This window comes from Peromyscus leucopus, chromosome 15, assembly GCF_004664715.2.
Source record: "Peromyscus leucopus breed LL Stock chromosome 15, UCI_PerLeu_2.1, whole genome shotgun sequence".
Taxonomy (NCBI): domain Eukaryota; kingdom Metazoa; phylum Chordata; class Mammalia; order Rodentia; family Cricetidae; genus Peromyscus; species Peromyscus leucopus.
In genome coordinates, this window is record NC_051076.1 from 65,393,004 (window position 1) to 65,414,334 (window position 21,331).

The 21,331-nt window shown below is 37.2% G+C and overlaps 1 protein-coding gene across 3 annotated transcripts in view; it reads left to right on the plus strand.

The window, feature by feature from the left end:
- Nucleotides 1-21,331, plus strand: part of Dpp10 (dipeptidyl peptidase like 10) — a 1,509,398-nt gene that overhangs the window by 1,466,487 nt on the left and 21,580 nt on the right. For all 3 annotated transcript variants that reach the window (XM_028883881.2, XM_028883880.2, XM_028883882.2), the window contains exons 17-19: nucleotides 171-218; nucleotides 9,428-9,526; nucleotides 9,634-9,703. In XM_028883881.2, coding sequence (XP_028739714.1) covers nucleotides 171-218; nucleotides 9,428-9,526; nucleotides 9,634-9,703 — 217 coding nt within the window. The remainder of the gene's footprint in view (nucleotides 1-170; nucleotides 219-9,427; nucleotides 9,527-9,633; nucleotides 9,704-21,331) is intronic.

Sequence of the window (21,331 nt, forward strand, 5' to 3'; positions counted from 1 at the left end):
TCCATTTGAAAAAAATGGGGAGGGGATTCTGCCACATGGCCTTCCTGAGAAGCATAATTTAGGTCATAAGCATGACCTTTACCCATTCAGCCATCTTCCCAGCCACCTTACATGATTTTAAAAACCTATATATATATATGTGTGTGTGTGTGTGTGTTTTTAAATTCCAGGTCCAAGAGTCCCAGTGGTCAGCCTCCACAGTACAGACAACCCATCAAGTGAGTGCCAAGGAAGACAGCTGGGGAAATTATATGCTTGGCCTTGATCATAGGCAACTTTTTGTTTTTATTTGTTCATTTGTTTGTTTTAATTCTGGGTGTCATGCCCTCTGTAACATTCTTCACAGGGATCCTTAACATAAATAATGTGTTTAGAGGCCTTCAAGTTGATTTTATGTATGTTAATAAAACGGTAAAGGTAGTAGTCTGATCATGTTACAGCTTAGGTTAGATCATGACAACTGCTATATCTACAACCAATGAAGAAAGATTGAAACCTATGTCCATTCCCTCCTGTTTGCCTTTGAGTTTATGCATCATTTTTGAGCCTCATGTAGGTTATGTTCTATAACATACCTTTTATAGAGATTATCATGATTCATAGGTCATGAATATATCTCTTTATATTGCAAATGTTATTTGCTTATTTGCCTTGGGGGTAGGGGGCATGAGTTTCTCCTTTCTGGAAACAGAAAACTTTTTTTTTTTTTTTTTTTTGAGACAGGGTTTCTCTGTGTAGTTTTGCGCCTTTCCTGGAGCTCACTTGGTAGCCAGGTGGTCTCGAACTCACAGTATCTGCTGCTCTGCTCCGATGCTGGGATTACGTGGCACACCGATCAGAAAACATGTTTTAATCCATTGGTTAATGTAATATGAAGCTTGGAGATAGTCATAAAATATTTGGAAAAATTATGAAATATTTTATGTGGTTTATTTTATCTTATTTGTACAAGATATGCAGATGTCACTATATACATTCATATATATGTATTTATGTGTGAATATTTTTGATTATTCATTTATATATTCAGCCAACTTTATTTTTGACTAGCCACCCATGTTATCAAATAATGCTGTAGAGACTAGAGTTTCACTGATAAGATGGTTGTGTATTTAAGAACTTGAAGTAGAGTGTATGAGAAAGTATATGATCAAGTCAGTCTTTTTTTCAAAATTTATTGATTCATTTTTTATTTGATGGTACATATATGTATTTGCATGTCTATTGTATGTGTATTTATACCATATGAGGGCAGAAGTGCCCATGGAGGCTAAAAGAAGGCATTAGATCCCTTAGAACAGGACTTACAGTCAGTTGTGAGCTGTCCACTGTGAATACTAGGAAGAAAATTCAGGTCCTCTGCAAGATCAGTATGCATTCTTAACTGCTGAATCATCTTTGCAGTCCCCAGTTGAGCTGATCAGAGACTGAATTTTTGTATTACATTCTTTTTTCATCCCTGTCTTCCAATTTGTTTTCTTCTTTTGTTTTCTAAATTTACAAAGTCAGAATTCTTATGCTCCAATGATTTATCATATGCTGTATAATCTTTTAATTTTGTTTTTATTTATGTGGATGTGAATGTATGCTGTGTGTGTTCAAATGCCAATGGAGGCCAGAAGAGGGTGCCCCCATCCTCTAGAAGCAGACTTACAGGTGGTTGTGAGCTACATATCATGGGTATTGGGAACTGAACTCAGATTTTCTGCAAAAAAGAGTAGTTCTTGACCACTGAGCCATCTCTTCAGCCCTGTAAGCTATATATTCTTAATGTTAAATATGTAGGACTCATTCAAGTCAGAGAACATCCTGAGATAATTTGTTTTATGATTTACTTTTCCATATAAAGAAACTGAGTCACAGCAAGATTAAAGGACTTAGACATAGCTTTATTAATACTTAATAGAGCCAGAAATCAAATGAATCAGCTTGAGCCTAGAATATTTTTCTGTCAGGGTTTTATCCTGAGTCACATTTACTAAAGTAGCAATCTTCATTAGATGGGGCTATAGATGGAAATATGTAAAACTGGAGGACATGTGCCATTCCAAGAAAAGAAAGGCAGCCCTGGCTCATCCAGTTCTACTATATAGAGATTCATCGCCTGCTCCCACAAAGAAAGATCCTGAATTTATGTTGTTTTCTTGTATGGCTGATAAATAGCTCAGCATCTATTTCAATTTTTCATTGTTCCTTTATCCTCATCTTCAAAATGTATCTTAAAGGAGATGTGGTAAGTGATTGAATCTGCTCTCTACTCATAGCAAAGATAATTAATTTTTGACAGTGATAATCCTTTTATTTTTGCACATATATAGGGTCATTTGCAATATGTGTGAGAGTTAAGATATTCTATATTGAATTAAATTGGAATCACCTACTTACTACTTTTATTAAATTCTATAATATGCATAATTCATAGAAATAGCAAATGTCTAAAACCAGCCATGCCTTCACTTAATGTTAAGCATTTCAGTAATCAGAGCATCAGTTTTGGAGAGCCTACTTATGAATGCATCATCCAAGCAGAGATAGTTATAACAACTTCAGTTGAGTTACCCAAATAGAGAGAAACTTTAACTTTGCATATACAGAATCATTGTATAAAATGACTCCACCATCACCTTCTGAGGGAGGAAACATGGAAGTTAATAGCTCTGAGGATCACTTTCATTGGAGCAAAAGAACAAATGCATTTACAATAACAGATATCTTTATGACCTATGACATCTGATAGCTAACAGCTCTTAGTGTCACATTGCATATTTGACCTCTGTCAAAAGGTGACTCAAAGAACATTCTTGATGAGATATGGATTTAATTTTATTCCATTATTACAAAGCTATGTTTTTATAACATCACTGGTAATTACAGAACATTTCTCTAGATAAGTTGCTAAATATTGCTAATATTCCTACCAAGAAGTCAACTGTAATTGCCTCATGATCAAGAAGTACAACTTTTAGTTGGCTGGATGGACAGAGGTCAGATGCTTGTTTTTCTTTTAAAAGATAATTATTTAGGAAGACCACGGTTTTATTTAATGACAAGTGAGACTGGATTTGAAAAAAACAAAAGCATATACGAGACAGGCTTAACTTCTCTCTGGGCCACATGAAGTAAAATATGGCATGAGAACAAAATTGGAAAAAGAAAAATAAGACTATTTAACCAACATGGAAAACAGAGTAAATAAAACATTATCTAATATCTTTCCTAAGAAATTAATAACACAAAAGCTTTACTTTAATAATGACTGTAGGAAGTGGCTCACATATTCTTCCAGTAAAAATATACAGAGAAATGAACATTTAGGAACGTAAAATCATCAGCATCCATTTTTTTCTATCATCCATTTTTTTCTATCTTATTTTTCCTTTTGGTAATTAAAGCTAAGAAATAAATCTGAATATAAATTTGTAAAACAAAGATATAGATGATTTTAAATTATATAAAATTGCAAAAACATATAAAGTGTTAGGATACCTTCTTAGCATACACAAAGTACCAAGTTCAATCACTAGAACCACATAACCTGGGTGTGGTGGTTCATTCATCTGATACAAGCACTCTGGAAGTATAGGCAAGAGGACCAGAAGTTCAAGGTCATCCTTAGCAAAATAGTGAGTTGAGAGTTAACTTGGATGACAAGATTCTGTCTCAAAAACAAAACAACAAGACACAAGGTAATTATCTCAGATATTCAGAGATCTTAATTTGACATGGGAACCTTTCAGGTAATTTTATTGTTGTTTCAGTTTTAATATTTTCCAAATGCTCTATACTGAACATACATTCTATATACAATAAAGAAGAAACATTAAAATATCCATGATCTTCAGACGTGGCATAAATACCACATTCCTACATAGTTAATGTTTGAAACATCCTTTCTTCTTTGCTGTCCATATTCACAAAGATGCATCCAAGGCAGGTACACCCCATAGCTCCAGTTTGGGGTTGGGCCACATTTGTTCTCAGTTCCTAGGCAAGCAATGCATCTCATAGAAAAACCAGGCAATAGTCTGTCTGTCTGTCTGTCTGTGTCTTTGCTCTGCTTACAGCCAACAGCATTCCATTATGGAGGCTTCCCTTTAAACACCAGTTTCTGTCCTCTGAATCCCATTAATGTGTGATTTGGGGGGCTAAGCTCCTCCATGATTTTGATAGGTAAATCATGGGGATAGTCTCCTGTCACTTCCTTTGCCTTTCCTGCCTGTTCCTTCCCTGTTGCCTGTTTCTTTCACTTTGTCTCTTTCTTTCCAGCTTCCCTTTTTCCTTTCTTCTGTCTTCCATCTTTTCCTTGCCTCCTTTTTATTCTTTTCTAAATTATCTTCCTTTGCATTCCCTTCACAATTTTCTGTTCTCATTATTTTCTCTTTGCTTCCTGATCTTTACACTTAACTGAATGTCTTAGGGTTACCTCACCTTTAAGTCATGTCTTGAGAACAAGTTATTATTACTAAACATATTTTCTGAATTTAGTGTAATTTATGGTATGATGATACTATTTTGAAATGTTTTAAATCCTTCTTAAATTTGTTTTTCAACTATAATTTAGTTCTCTGTGCTCGTAGAGAGACATTTCTTTCATGAGTAAATTAATTCCATTTAATTTAATAGAAAAAAATTCCAACTCCTGTTATAGTGATGTAATTAGTTTACTTGTGATTATCTTTTTCCCCACTGGTGATTTATAATAAGTTATATACTTATTACCACTAAAATATATCCACAATGGTCCCCCTAGATGTTTGTATTCATTTACTTAATTATTAATTAAAGTATAATAATTTACTGCACATTTATAGAACAAAATATTAGATATAATATGTATTTAGAGGCTTAAAGATAAAAATTTAACAAACTTTAATGTCATGTCATTTGTACTAACATTGTCAAGTGACATTGGCACCTTGTACATGCAAAAAGTAATTGTGTTATCTATTCAATGTGCCTAAATGCTAGTGTTTAGAAATCAAACAGTTGATGTTAGTGGCCTGTAGAAGGTAAGAATTTGCTTTTCTAGGGCCAGTGAGACTGTCCAGTGGGCAGAAATGCTTGCTGTCAAGCTCATGATTTCTATTCCCCAGGCACACAAGGTGGAAGGAAAGGACTCCCCAAAGTCCTCTGACGTGCACATGTGTGCCTTGGTATGCACATGCCTACATACATGGGCCACTGAATATCTCAATAGAAATATAATTAAAATTTTGAAATATGGATTCATATTTTAAAATATTTATTATGAAATGTTTTTGATGGCTTCTTTGAAAATGTTGTAGAATTTCAATACCATGAGGTGGTTGAGTTTTAGGAAGGTCAGATGGCACATTCTCCACAATCTTTGTTATTGAGAACAATATTTAAGAAGCAGAAATTTGTTTGGGAATGGGATCATACATTGAAATCATAATTCAATTGAATAAACAGAAATGTAGTGGGATATTTGTTTGCCCTGACAATCCTACACTGCTAGTAAAGTTAAACCTTGAATCAAGGTGTAGAGTCAGCCACTGGCCAGTTGGAATGAGCCATAGAGATTTTGGAGATCAGATAGTGAGGTAGAGGAAGAGAGAAGGAGAGGCTTAGGGAGACTTCTTGGTCTTTTCCATCTGGGATGTGGAGAGAAAGAATCAGCTGTCGTTTCTCCGCTGCTTTCTTGATCTAATAGGTTTGCATCCCAATATTGACTCCCAAGTTTTTATTAATAATAGAATAACTTAGATAAACACATCACAGAAGTGAATTGATTGTGGTAGAATGTGACCATTTCTCTTGATTTCTGAGGCTGAGGATAGAGCCCAGTGAAAAAACACTTACCTGGCATGTGTGACGTTCTGGGCTCCATCCGCAGCGAAGCAAACAAAAGCAGCACAGTAAGTAAATAATTAAAATATAGGAAATGCAAGGATGGTCAGTAGAGCAGATAGGATGTGGTTATAAAGGAATTTAATAAAAACAAAATACTTGAAATGAAAACAAAATGCAGAATGAATACAATCAAAGTAGTATTGAAAGTTGCAGATTTAAAATATTAGAAAAAATAAATAAATAAAACCCAAACCTTCCAGTACTACATGAAAAATAAGCAAAGTCAGTCATTGAATCTGTGTTGATGATTGGTCAGTATCTGCATCTGGCTGTGATCAGAAAGGCAACAGGACTTGTAAAAATAGATTATAAAATAATCCAAAAAAATCATTAAAAACATAAAATGAAGAAAAATACAAATAAGATCAATCCTAACAATAACAACAACAACAGCAAAAAACCACAATGATGATCAGAAAAATCAAACTGAAGAAAGTCCATGATAAGGGGGAAGAATTATCAACAACAGAAAAGGGTTATATCCACCCCATTGCACATACATGATAAAATGTAACTACATATGTCTCATCAGACAAGAAGTAAACCACAGTACACATGGAAACCAAGTATATTTTAAATGCAAATAGAAAAATGAAAGCCTTTACTAACTGGTATGGCTGCGCACTCCCACAGCAACTGCTTAATGAGTGAATGTTATTGACCATCCAGAATACTTACACACAAGCATGTTTCTAGAAAATAGTTTATAGTATCCACAGTCATACATGAGTAATGTACACCAACATCTCATCATCTTAGTACAATCATTTGGGGTGCAGAAGTAGGACAATCTCAGACTGGAGATAAACTTAGGCTGCAAAAAGAGTCCAAATCCAGCATGGGCACATAATGAGAACATATCTTAGAAAAAAAGAACACCTATGCCATCTATTACCTATATTCCAAATTCAGAATCAAATAAAATTTCATAAACAGCCCTGGGTGAAAGACTCATTTGATGAAGTGTTTACCTTGCCAGCACAGGGACCTGAGTTCAGTCCCCAGAATTGCCTTAAGAAAAGCAGAGCATTGTGGGGACACACTTAATCCCATTCTGAGCATGTGGAGGATACCCGGGGCTCATTGGCCAGTAAGAGATCCTGTGGACCATAAGAGACCCTGTCTCAAACAACAACACAAAAGTGGACTGCACCCGAGGAAACAAATGAGGTTGTTCTGTGGCTTCTACAAGATATATACCGCACCACACGCGCGCACGCGCGCGCGCACACACACACACACACACACACACACACACGAATAAAAGAGAGAGAAAAGAACAGAAATAAATTTCTCAGGAATTTAGTTATAAAACTAGTTTACTAGATATTGTGCTTAAAGACTAACATTTTATGATGTTATACAAATTTTACCCATTCCATGTTGCTGAAATACCCTCAGTCAATGTGATCCACCATATTTATATGAGAATCACAAAGAATTTAGAAAATTAACATTTGATAAATTTGACAAACATTTAATAATAGAATCACAACAATTTCAAATGGGCACTACAAAATATGTAAAGAGAATTTCTAAATTGGATGATGGTATCCACAAAAATACTATAGCTGGTATCATGTATAACACTGAAAGACAGATGTTCCTGTGTGATCAAGTGGGGCAAGCTAGCTTTCCCCAATCTTTTCTCTACAACATTCTGTTCAAAGACTCAGCCAGGACAAAGACAAAATAAATAATAAGCACAACTGCCTTTATTCTTCATTTGCAGAAGACATAGTTTTATATGAGAACATATTTAAAAATAAGCAAAAACCTACATATCACAAAGCAAACTTTTAAAATGAGCCAATTTACCATGCCTACATACATATATATGTAAGAGATATATATATATATATCTCTTACATGAATATATATGTATTCAAATATCTTACAAAACATGATAAAGCTTAAAAGTAGTTTAAAATTAGAATTATATTGATGTAATACCTAGGATTGAATCTAGTTAAAACATATGGCCCCTAAGATAAAAGCTATGGTATATGTCTGGGATATCTACACATACACACACACACACACACACACACACACACACACACACACTTATTTTAGTATGTAAAGTCTCCCCATATGTATTTTTATATTAAACAAAAAATAAGTAAAATTTAGCAAGTTACTTATGTGTTTTTCATAGTCAATCAACTTTAAAAAATTAAATTACATTTATTTGTTTATTTTGTGGTATTATCATGTCACACAGCACATATGTACAGGTCAGGGACAACTTGCCCTCTCTTTCTACCATGTAGGTCCTTAGGATCAGCCTTAGCTACTAAGGCTTGAAGACTTACATCTTTACCTGCTGAACATTCTCCCAAGACCATCAGTCAAATTTTAAATGTTTGATTGTTAGATTTTTGTTATATTTTCACTTCATCGGTGTCTTCTGCAGCATCTCATATTCTATTGGTCTCACTTGCATATTTTTGATCTTAGACTATAATTACCAAATATCTCATATTTTGCATGTTTAATTTTGGAATATGATTTTGTGCTTTTTCCAGCTTATTGAACAGTTGGGCTATAATTTTAACATTCTCATCTGAGACTGATATAGTGTAGGTCATTTCAGTGTTGTTCCTACTGACTACATTTTGTTCTCCTCCTGAATTTTTATATTGGTATCTAAATGATTCAAATTTTATCTCATTTATTGCTAGATAATTTTGCAATATTTAAATACTCTAAAGGAGAGTAGTAGCATGATCAGACTTTTATTTTGAAATGTAAATGGTAACTCTGATGTACTGGAACAAATGGGAGGAAATTCACTGAAATGAAGAAGTTCAGTTGGAAGCCCCCTATAGTGATTTAGAAGAGTAACTAGAAATTTCCCTCAATGCATGCCATGAGACCTGACAAGTAGAAGCAACCTGGTGATAGTTTGTGACAGTGGATTGATTCCTAGTTATTGAATGGAAGGTAGCTGTATGCCACTTTGGGTTTGAAGAATGCTTTAAGGTTTTATGACTGAAGAATTTCATAGATGCATACAATGTATTTTGACCATACTCAACCCACCTAGTTTTCTCCCTAATTTATCTCAAATCCAACTCCTTCATTTCATGTACCCCCTTCAACTTCATGGCCTTTTATTTTTCTAGAATCTACCAAGGCCACTTTATGTTACTCTTATACTCTTGGGTGTGGAGATATCTAGTAGAGCATGATCAACTAGCCAGGGCCATACCTTTGGAGAAAACTTCCCTCCCCACCCCCCAACTAGCAATCAATAGCTCCCTGGCTACGTATGAATGGGGATTTTTGAGCCCCTCGCCATTCCCTGCTGGAAGGTTCACTGGCTTGACCTTCTCCAGAAACTCACTGAGGCTGTGAGTTCATGAGAGCAAAGGTTTCATCATCTGTCATGTCCAGATGACACTGTTTCATTTTGGCCTACCTTGATTTCTGGTTCTCACAGTCTTTCTTTCCCATCTTCCACAGTGGTCCCTGAACCTTGCGGGGAGGGTATGATGTGGATGAACCTTAGGGCTGGGTGCTCCACAGACACTTCTTCTCTGGTTTTCAGAGTATTTCATCTTGGAAAGCAACTCTCTGATGAAAGAAACTATCCAGAAGAAGAAGCTCGCAAAGTCAGAGATTAGAATACTTCACATTGATGACTATGGTAAAGTTTGGCACATGCTACATCCTGCAAGAACAGCTTTCTCTGAATCTTATACTTTTACATTTAAATGACTCTCCATCTTTAATATTTTGCTCTTTCTTTAAAAGAACTTCCTTTACAGTTGTCCTTTCCCAAAGATTTTATGGAGAAAAACCAGTATGCTCTTCTCTTAATAATGTAAGTATTTTATTTTTTATTGAAATAAATAGATCTAAAGATTTCATAATTAAACTCTTGTGCCTCAGATGATTTTAAATGAACAGTAGAATTATTCTTGTTTAACTAGTGTCCTAATTTTATTTCTGTTGTTGGGATAAAATGCCTTGAGGAAAAGCAACTTAGGGAAGAAATGGTTTATTTGGGTCATATGTCCAAATTACACCCATCATTGTGAAGAAGTCAAGGCCAATAATTAAAACAGCTACTTGTTTCACATGCAAAGTCAAAAGCAAAGAGAAATGCATCCATCTATGCTTGCTTGCTTGCTTGTCTAAGCTTTGCTGAATTTCTCCACTGTTATTCAGTTCAAGACTGCCTACCTAGGGAATGGTATTGCCCACAATGGGGAATGGGTCTTCCCACATCAATCAACAAACAGTGCTGTCCCTTATAGACATGTCCAGAGGCCAACATGATCTAGGTGACTGCTCAATTAAGACTCTCTTCCAAGGTGATTCTAGTTTGTGTCAAGTAGATAGCTAAAAACTCTTCACCACAACTGGGAGCTGTCAGTTATATGGGTTCCTTATGGAGACCATCACTGAATATTGTGTGAGAATGTTTAAATTTTTGGTACATCTTCAATCCTGTAATGAATCTGATTCTGTTACTGGGAATGGTGACACCAGGCATCTTGGTATGTGTACGTCTGTTTAGTAATTATTGAAGCACTGTGCTCCCAATCAGTATTTTTACAACAACGAACCAACACGTAGTAATCGGTTATGTCTGTGTTACCCTTTTATTTCATATTCCTTGACTTGTGGCCAGAGAAAGCAAGACTGTGTTTAGGAAACCTGAGATGCAGAATGTTGAGCCTAACAACTGAATTTATTCGTACTTTTTTGTGAGATCAGGGTTGTACTGACTTCAGCATGATGACCCTTAATATCTCATGGTAAATGATGTCATGCTGATTAAGCCTTGAGTGCCTGAGGCTTATTAGTCACTGATTTACTATGAAGCCTGGTAGCATATTGATCCACAATGCCTCATATTATCCAGAATTGTGTTCAGGGCCTTAATAGGCACACGAAAATATGAAAGTGTCTTGTGTTTACCGTATATACAGGATGACTCTTCTGGAGCTTAGCCTGCTTTTGTTCAAAGACTAGCTTGTCACTTACTTGTTGCAGTTCTTTAGGAAAGTGACTGAACTTCATAGTAATTTAGCCTATGATGTTCCCCCTTTACAGGTTAAGTGAAATGGATCACACACTTTGTTCCATGTGTCCACTGTGCTCCATTAATACATATGATTCATATACTTGGAATGGTGGTTTGCCCTGGCTTTATTTAGATATTTTAATTATGTAACTAATTTGTCACTCTGTGTGTGTGTGTGTGTGTGTGTGTGTGTGTGTGTGTGTGTGTATACACCAGAGGTCAATATTACTCAGTGTCAGATGTTTTTTTCAATGTTTATCTACCATCTCTTCTTTTTGTGGAAACAGAGTCTCTCACTTGCCTGGAACTTGCCAAGCAGGCCAGGCTGGTGGACCACCTGGCCTCAGGGATCCATATCTCTTTACCTCCCTAGTCTGGAATTACAAATGTGTACCATTATAACGCTGGGGATATTTTATAGAGATGTTGAGAGATCTAGCTCAGATCCAGACAGTTTTTTTGACCCTCATAGTCAGAGGGTCTGCAATTCTAGTGGTAGCATTCTCAGATACCTTTCACTTGCTCTTTATTAATTCTTCTGCTCCTCCCTTTCACCAGTTTTCTTCTATGCATATGACATATTGAGGAAAATACTAAACACACTAAAATAAGAAATCTTGGAAATTCAAGCACTTTTTTTGTCTTAGTCACTGTTATTATAATAATTTCCCTGGGGAGACATAAATAACATCTACACCTCCTTCTAATATCTCAGAACAAACTTACATATGATTTCTCCAGTCCCAGGAGTAATGAGTGTATTCATTAGATTTACTTACAGGGCAATGGGTAAGGGGTTTTAGGCTGGAAGATAGGTGATCTTTGTCTAAGTTAGGGTTTCTATTGCTGTGAAGAGACAGCATGACCATGGCAACTTTTATAAAGAAAAGCATTTAATTGGGGCTGGCTTATAGTTTCAGAGGTTGGGTCCATTATCATCATGGTGGTGAGCATAGCAGCATGCAGGCAGACAGGATGCTGGAGCTGATATTCCAACATCTTGCATGCAATAGGAAATTGACTGACACACTGGGTGGTATCCAAAGCATAGGAAACCCCCTCAGTGACACACTTCCTCCAACAAGGCCATCCCACTCCAAAGCCACACCTCCTAATAGTGCCATTTTCTATGAGATTATTGGGACCAATTATATTCAAACTACCACAAGCTTAAAGCAACCATACTGGAAAGTCTGTTCCCAGCAGGTTTGATGACTTCATGTAGCTGCTCTCCCCTCACCCCTCCCAACCTATATACTCTTGTCCCTCTTGTGCCAATGTGTTTGGAGCAGAATGGCATGTAACTGGTAAGGGTGGCTAAAAGCTTGAATGAAGATCCCATGACCCTCTTCTCCTTCTCTTCTCCTTTGAACAGTCCCAGCAAAACCGAAAACAGTGGCAGTTTGGGAAGGAGGACAGTCCTGTATCACAGTCACATTGTCCTTTGGGAATAGGGATTTTGTTGTCCTTGTTGTTGTCTCAAATTCACTAAAAACTAAAGTTTCCTCAGGAAAGAGACCCTAGGAGGCATCCTTCGGGGTACCATGACCTTTAAGATGGAAGATAAGGAATGGCATTGTGTTTGGGGTGTGCTTCCTTTATTCAAATGGATATGGAGGCAGTTATTCATGCTTCCATGCCTCCCTGCTGCAGAGATGAGGCACTCACTGTGGAAAGCAGACCAGACCTTCAGATGTTTTCTGTTTGAAGAGGGATGCTAACCTGATCTTCTTGGCTTCAAACTTGTCCTTTCATGTGGTTGATTTTGACTACATAAGGATGTGAACCTTAAATCAAAAAGTTGATTTAAAAATCTGTCACATTGGAAAGGACCACCTCAGTCTCTTTTAAGAAGCACAGTAGTGAGCACAGGACCCGGTACCACTGCCTAGATGCCTCCTAAACAGATCAAGCCAAACAACTGTCTCACCTATACAGAGGGCCCAGTCCTCAGGGGAGGCTTTGCCCTGGAGGAGGTGGGAATAGGGGGTGGGCTGGGGGGAAGGAGAGGGGGACAGGAGGGAGGAGAACAAGGAAATCGTGGCTGATATGCAGAACTGAATGGCATTGTAAAATAAAATAAAAGGAAAAAAAAAAAAAAAAGAAGCACAGTAGTAAATACATTGGCTGAGACTGGTTTCCAATTGGAGCTCTTAGGCTTTCCAATACACTGCTTACTGGTTCTAAGGTACTGCTATATTGTAAACAAATTGGGACTAATAGTGTGTCTTTACATATGCACAGTGTGCAATGCATTTTACATGCATAATATTTATACAAAATGTAAGTGTTGTCTGGGCATAAATGCTTACACTTAGTGTTTAATAAATTCTAAATATAATCATACTTGTTTAATAAATTGTATAAAATCATAGTGTTATCTGGGACATAAACACTTTCAGATGGTGCTTAATAGGTTGTAAGCGTAATCATGCTTTTATTAAAGATAGTGCTATTTTACACATTTAAATATAACAGTATAAATATGAAATGTGTGATATAGGACCTATAAAGTTACTTAATAGGTAGTTACTACAAGATCAGATGAAGTAGTGTAGTCAGACTCATGGAATCTACACTGCTGCATTCTGGCTTGCTTAAGCAAGGACTGCAATCAGGTTTTTTATTCTGACTCCTGTTTCAGCCTTTAGATACTGCTTGTATTATGTATTAATACATTTTATTCCAACTCCTTAGTTTTAAGATATCAGTTATCAGAAATTGTGCAGAATACATCTCATGTAAACCAATAATGTATGCTTTAATTTCTATTGATGAATATAATCATTTCTAGAACTTTATGCTTAAACATCTAGACAATGGCAAGCATAAAGGTGTTTTATTAAAGCTATTTCTTATCTTTTTAAGATGGATTCGATTTGCCAAATATGATCATCTCCAGTCACATGAATTTTCCTGAAAGTGGCATTAATTCATTTTTTTTCAAACTGGAAAATTCCACTGCATGGGAAGTTGAGTGAACTGAAGGACACACTTTTTTCCTCCTAGAAGTAAATTCTATTTTCTAGTGATGAAATGGCTTCCCTTACTAAAACTGTAATAGTTTATTGTGTTTTCAGTAATCATGAGTTAAATATTGCTGAGAAGAAAATAGCCAGACTTCTGCCACTTAAGTCATAAAGAATGACTTAGTAACTATAACAACTCATTTCTTGCTGTTTTGTGCAGTAGATCTGGTCTACAAAGAGACAGAAATCATTTCTTGGTCTGAAGATCTTGGTGTACAGCTGATTGGGATGTCCAGAAATATAGTTCAGTTCATAATTTGCTTGCATAGCATGCATGAGGCCTGACTTCCAGCCCCAGTGCTGCATAAAAACCCAACACTTGTAAGGCCAACACTCAGGATGAGAAGAGAAAGGATCAGGAAATCAAGGTGATCTTTGAGCTACAATGTCAGTGTGGGGTCAGTCTAAGATACAAGAAATCCTGTCACACAAAAGTAAATATATCAATCATTGATATGATTGTCATTGAGGTCATGGGACTGTATTCCTTACTCTGACCTTTTGATTAATTTTGTTGCCTGTAAGTTCTGTAACAGTAGATGGCCTATCTGAGTACTTCTGTTCTACATTATCACTCTGCTTCCTGCTTGACTTTTCTGTCCTTTAGTGTCCCTCCAGGTCCTCTCTCTCTTTTGCCCACAGTGAGGACAAAAATTGGGATTTTACATTGGATGGCACTATCCTCACAGCAGCCACCAGAAACTGGCTCCTCTAGATATAAGAAACCATTTGATCCCAGCCTAGTACTCCTCTCTGATCTTGGCTCAATATATATTTGCTCATGGTGCCACAGTCTTTGCCCAACTTAAAAAGGTCTAGTAATATTTTATTTAAAGACATATTTCCAAATAATTATCTGCATGTCCTTGTTTTTAATATGTAACCATTGCAGAGAATAGGCAGTGCTTCACTCTTTCATCCGTTAACCAAGCAACTCTTTCCTTTGTATTGTGTTGCCTCAGCACACTAATTGGAGCATAATCCTGCCCCATGAATATTGAGAGAATGCATGAATGAATGAACAAAAATGAAAAAAAAAAGTGAATCAGTCAACCATAAAGGTTTTCAAGAATAAGATGAATTAGAGAAAGATGGGAGCTTAAATAATCCGAGCACTTACAACATGTATTAATTTAGCCTTAGAGGTGAATGAGTTTCTCATTTATTTAGATTTTTCTGAATGATGCTGAAAATTGATGCTTACACATCTCCTCACTATTTGACCTTATAATTTTCCTGTTGAACTTTTATTCTTAAGCTAATAAGAATTAACACCAGCTACCATTATTTTATTTTACATACATCATTTTAAATATATATAGATTCCATGCATGTGTGATGCATATATGCATGTTCCCATACATATAGATGGACCTATGTGTGGGCACATGTGAAAGGTTCAAGGTTAGCATCAACTCTCGTTCTCACTCTCCACCTCAAGGGTCTCTTTCTGCGATTTTGATTTGGTCTACCTAGCCAGTGTGTCCCAGGGAATCTGTTCCCTGAATCCTGTCTCCTGTCTCTGACTCTAGAGCCTAGAATTACGGGCAGGCCACCATACTGGCTTGGCTTTTTATCTGGGTGCTAGGGGTCTGAACTTCAGTCTCCATGATTTCCTGGAAAGGTCTTTATCCACTGAACCATCTCCCCAACCCCCTATGTTTAATTCCTAAAGAATCATGCATGCACATAATTTGTTCCTATCCTAACAGGAGGAAACTAAGAATAGAATATGTCATGTCTGCCATCCCCAGAATCATGAGCAGGGCAAAATCATTTCCTGAAGTGGAATTGAATTTATTTGTTTATATCAAGCTCTATGCTTTTAATATTACCTATCATGACCTGCCAATAGATATTTCCAGATTATAATAATTACTGGATGATTATCATTGAATACAGAATTGAATCTGAAGAGTTTCATTTCTAGTCAAGCTCTTTTGTTCTGTGTTCTTCCCACATCACAGTTGAAATGATCCTGCAGTAAATCTATGACCTCCCTCTGGACCGTAGCCTTTGAAGTTCAAATACCCCCAACTGGTGTCTCTAGATGGGGACCATGTATTTGACACTAGGGCCTTTGGAGCTCATTTTAGATTCGAACCACAGCAACACCAAAGAGCCAAACATGGAAATCAGGGACTTTAGAAGCTTTTTTTCTTGTGTTCTTGATGCACTGCTAAGATGGATAACTGTAAGAAATAACATCTGTTACCTCTAAATGCTAATGCTCTGGAAACTATTGCACATGGACTACAGTGATGTGTCTTCTATGGTGATGGGAACTCATTTATTACATATGAAGTATCTCATACCTGATATGCGAAGTTAAATAATGCCCACCTATTTAATGTACAGTTCATAGTACATTTCCTTTTTTTTTTTTTTTATAAAGTAATTTTCTCATATACTGGGATAAGAACAGGGTAGGTATCATAATTCTTCTTTTATAGGTGAACTAAGAACATAAAATGATAGGTAGAGCCCCATATGGTGACCATCTATTTAGAGATGAAACATTATCAGGAAGATGAGACTACCGAGAGGACTCAGTGGATAGGGTGCTTGCGGCCAAGCCTAAAGACTTCAACTTGATTCCCCAGGTGGAAGGAGAAAGATTATTCCTGAAACTTATTCTATATCCTCTGTATGTGAACACACACACACACATAAATAAATGAGGGAAATGTATTAACTCAGAAAAAAAAGTCTCAAAATAATGTAGACAAGTAAGGGGTGTTCAATGTCTTCATCTCTTAGTCCTATGCTGGTTAAGAATTCTGGTTTCTTTGTTTGTAGAAATGAACCTCATATGCTGAATATTTAAGTGAATATATTCTGAACAAGTTTTATAATTGTATTAGTGCTAAAAGCTGAAATTATCTAATTATCAAGTTTTGTAGTTTTTTCAGTTCTGTGTCTCAGTATACTGATATGTTATATGGTTCTGCTGTTAGCCACTGTTCATCATTAGCATTGTGTGACTGCTTTTGTTTATTTGATACAGCAAAGTAAGATAGGGTTAAACATCTGTGCTAATACATCCATATTTTTATTGATAAATTGATTCCTAGAATCCAGGTAGATGAGTAGGAAAACAGAATGGTATAGCTACCAGAAGTTGTCAATGATGCCCCACCTAATATGAAGTACACTTTCAAGGTTTGGATGAACACAAAAATCATGGACTTTAGAGGGTCTTTTTGAACATGGCCTAACTGAGCAAAGGTTTGTAGAAAAAAAGCTAACATACAATCACCATTCAGCTGAGATTTATTAGGAGAGAGCTTCATAGTCATGGACAGCCATGGTCATACCCTAAAGTGCAAGAGAATTTTAAGAGAGGCAGAGAAAGAATGATGGCCATAGGCCTTGAAAAGAGAGACTCCTTTAATTAATTAATTAGTTAATTAATTAATTACACTTTTTACTGAGAAAATTGTCACTTGCTTGTTTTATATAGGTGCAGTCATTTATTTTTGTTACCAAACTTTGGGTCAATATATATGTCTCAGGAAGTCAACTATGGAGCACCTGTCCTTGAGAAGCCAATAGAACATCTGAACTATTAGAAGACAGAGCAGAAACATTAGATATCTCCAATGTGGCCACATTGGAAAGAGGGGTAAAGAAATCCAGTGGCCCCTTCAAGCCCATCTCCAATGTCCTGAAGAAAAATTAAACTTTATTTGCTGGACCAGGGATATGCACATCTAAGCAGTTGGGGGCAGAGTGTTGTCCTGTCTGCCTGAAACACTATTTCTTAGCTCTAATGTTATCCTGCAAGTGGGTCTGTCATGTTCTTAGAACTGTGTGATAACTCTTACAGGGAGACAAGCACTCCTTTGCTCTGCTCAGGCTGACAGTCTTCTCTTTCTTCTTCCAGCATGAGATTCTTTGGGAAATTTCCATTTCTGGGGGGTCTGCTGTTTCAGAGTCCTCATTTCTGCCAGGCCAGTCATGCTGCCATCCTACCCTGTTAGGTCACAGGCCCTCTACTCGGCTGCTGTTCTCTCTTCCCAAATTCAAGCCACACATCCTATGGTCTTCCTCTGGACAGAGCTGGAGAGTACAAACAGGCCTCAAGTTGCTCTTAGAGTTGACTTTTTTCCCTTACTGTGGAGAGCAAGGTCTACACAAGAGGCCTGTGTTCCAAATCCAACCCTTGCTCTAGCCTGGATGCCCTCCCTCCTTCTGCCACTGTAGACAAGTCTAGTCTTCTGCTGCCAAGTCTCCAATGACCCATCACCCCCAACCTTTCCCAAGTTCTTAATCCCCTAAACCCACTGAGCAGTCCCCACTGCCAAAGCATAAGGTACCTTGAATTGTTGCCCCAGTTCTTATCAAAATGGTCCTGACTCTTGGAATGGAGGCTACATTGCAAGGCATGGTAGCATATAAGAATGAGAAAGTCTCTTTGGTCTTTGGAACAGAAGGCTTCCCCTTCAGAACCGATCCAGCTGCTCATGGCATGGTGCCGAAAACCCTCCGAAGTTGAGTACCTTCCATTGAAACTGATAGCATCATTTCCTATTTATGCATACTCCATTTTTAAACTTTATTTTGTGTGTATGTGTGTATCTCTGTGTGTGTGTGTGTGTGTGTATACACGTGTGTGCATATGTACATAGAGGCCAAAGATGGGCATTGGGTGTCTTCCTAAATTTCTCTCCACCATGCCTTTTGAGACTAGGACTCTCACAGTACCTGGAGCTCACTGACTCAGATAAACCAGCTGGATAGCAAGCCTCAGGAATCCCCCTCTATTGGCACACTGCTTGTATTAAGGGCATGAATTACCATGACTGACTTGTTCACATGGATTGTAAAAATTGCATACAGGGCTTCATGTTTGTGTGTCAAGCACATTAATGACTGAGACATCTCCTAATCTACTTCCACATACTTTTAGCCAGTGTATAGAATATTTTTCACTCTAATAGCTAAGAGGTGTACAGTCATTGAATCCATATCAAGAAGAGAATGCATGCTTCTGTCCCTGACTGTTTGTAAATTGTGCTATGGTACCATTTAATGGTAAGTGATGCAGGTGTAACCCTTTCAAAATGCAAAGGAACTGGAAAAGGATGTTCTAGCTCTGGGATGATGTAAATATTTAAACAAATGAAAGAAAAGATCTTCTAGCCTCCTTCCCTTTCTATTCCCTCAATGATGCCATTAGAAATTATCTCAGATGAAATTGGCCAAAGGATAAGAATTAATGTAGTGAAACTTGACAGCAGATATCATTAGAAGATTGTGTTTTCTCTCTGCTTATTCTATGTTTTTTGCCTGGGAGATGTCCCCAGGGCCTTTTCTGTTGGTTCTATTCTGTTATTTCACGTGCTGTCTAGGATGTTTATCCCAAGGTTAATTTCGTGTGTATAATACTAACAGTCTATTTTTGAGTTTTAGGTCTGGCTCATTAATAACCATGCTGTTCACTCTTTCAATCTGTGTAGTGATGAGAGTTCATCTTTTGACTCCATGTTACAATTTGAATAGTAGGACAGAAAGAGGTGGATTCTGCATTTCTTATGCTCTCATGAGAATTTTTAAACAGTATTTGTATCTGGCTAAGGAGACAGTGCTGGATCCCATTTAGAGAAAAGGCAAAAAGGTATTCAATGTCCTTTAAAGCAAGGAAGAGTGTCTTTAGTGGATAATCATTGGTCCTAGCATGAGGAAGTCTGATCTACCAAAAACACCAAGTAAATGGGAAATGTGTGGCCCAGGATGTAGGGAGGAATAGAATGAAGTTTCTATTACATTAATGCACATTATTTTGTCATTCATAAAGAAATGTTTATTTTTTATTATGTCTATGTGGGGATGGAGTATGTGCATGTGAGTGCAGATGCCATGGAGACCAGAGACTGTGCCAGATCCCCTGAGCTGGAATTATAGGCAGCTGTGAGTCATTCTAGTGGGTGCTAGAAACCAAACTCTGGTCCTTTACAAGAGCAGTAAGTGCTCTTAACTGTTGAGCCATCTCTCCAGTCACCATATTTTTGAGATAAAAAATAGTGTATTAAATACAATACATTCTTAAATTTAAAACACAGAAAGAACCAAAGTGTCACCATGGTAGCCTTCCCCTGGAGTCATCCTTGGTGGCTTGCAGGTGGTGTCACTGTGGGTTTGTCCTCATGTGGTACTTGTTCTTGACTCCTCTCTGTTGTACAGGTGTCTCAGGTGTCTCTGTTTTATTTGTTTTGTTTTGTTTTTTTTTATTTACAAATTTCAACTTACAAGGCACCAATGAGATTGGACTCCATCAACCTCAGGAGCCCATTTTACTTTCTCTGCCCCTTTAAATGCTCTGTCTAAATATATTCACATCTTATAGTGCCAGGGATCAGAAACTCACTGAACTTTAGGGGACAAAATTCTCCACATACCAGCATTTATTTTGACCATAACCACTTATTTCCCTAATTTTTAGTTCCATACTGTAAGTAAGGGAGCAATGAAGAAACCACCAAAATGGCTACTCCATGACTGGAGGTAGGGTTTTTATTATAGGTAAGAGAGAATGGGGCATCTGAAAGAGTCCAGAGCAGAGAAGAAAAGAAGCAGATAGACGATGGCCAGGACTATCTGTAAGATAAGCAAGATTGGTGGGAATGAGGGGGTAGGTTTGCTGTTATTATAGAGACTGAATGACTCTCTTGGAGGAGGGAAGCCTGTAAACTGTAAGAGCCTGGGAGGTAGCACTGTAGAGGAGTTGGGGAGGAGAAAATGGCCTGGAAGCTAGCATGGACTTTGAAAGGCATAACAAGTATATGTGAATAGGAACTGAAGGAACCTGGGGGCCAGCATGGGTTTTGAAATGCAACAGGTATATGACAAGGGGAAATAGACCTGTCTGCCAGGCAGAAACCCATTTTGCAGATTCCTGAACAAAGGCTGGGTGTAGGCTTTTAGCAACGTTTCTATAGTCCAGTTTCAGAAGAGCCAAGATTGTCATTTCTCGATGTAGACACTAGTTTTTGGAATTTAGTTAATTGGAATCCCTTTGGACTTGACACATACAAGTGCTATGTATGCTCAGTGCTTAATGTTCCTGGGGTGGTTTATTGGCTTTTCTTTTTTCTTTTCTTTTCCTTCCTTCCTTCCTTCTTTCTCTCTCTTTCTTCCTTTCTTCCTTCCTTCCTTCCTTCCTTCCTTCCTTCCTTCCTTCCTTCCTTTCTTTCTTTCTTTCTTTCTTTCTTTCTTTCTTTCTTTCTTTCTTTCTTTCTTTCTTTCTTTTAAATATGGTGACCTAGCAGAAGCATATTGATAAGGATTGTTTAGTGGGTTGGTGTCTCTGTATGAGCACATATGTAATGGTAGACGAAAGATGATCTGGTAATTTTCCCCTGAAGAGTGAGTTGTGGGGGGAGGATTC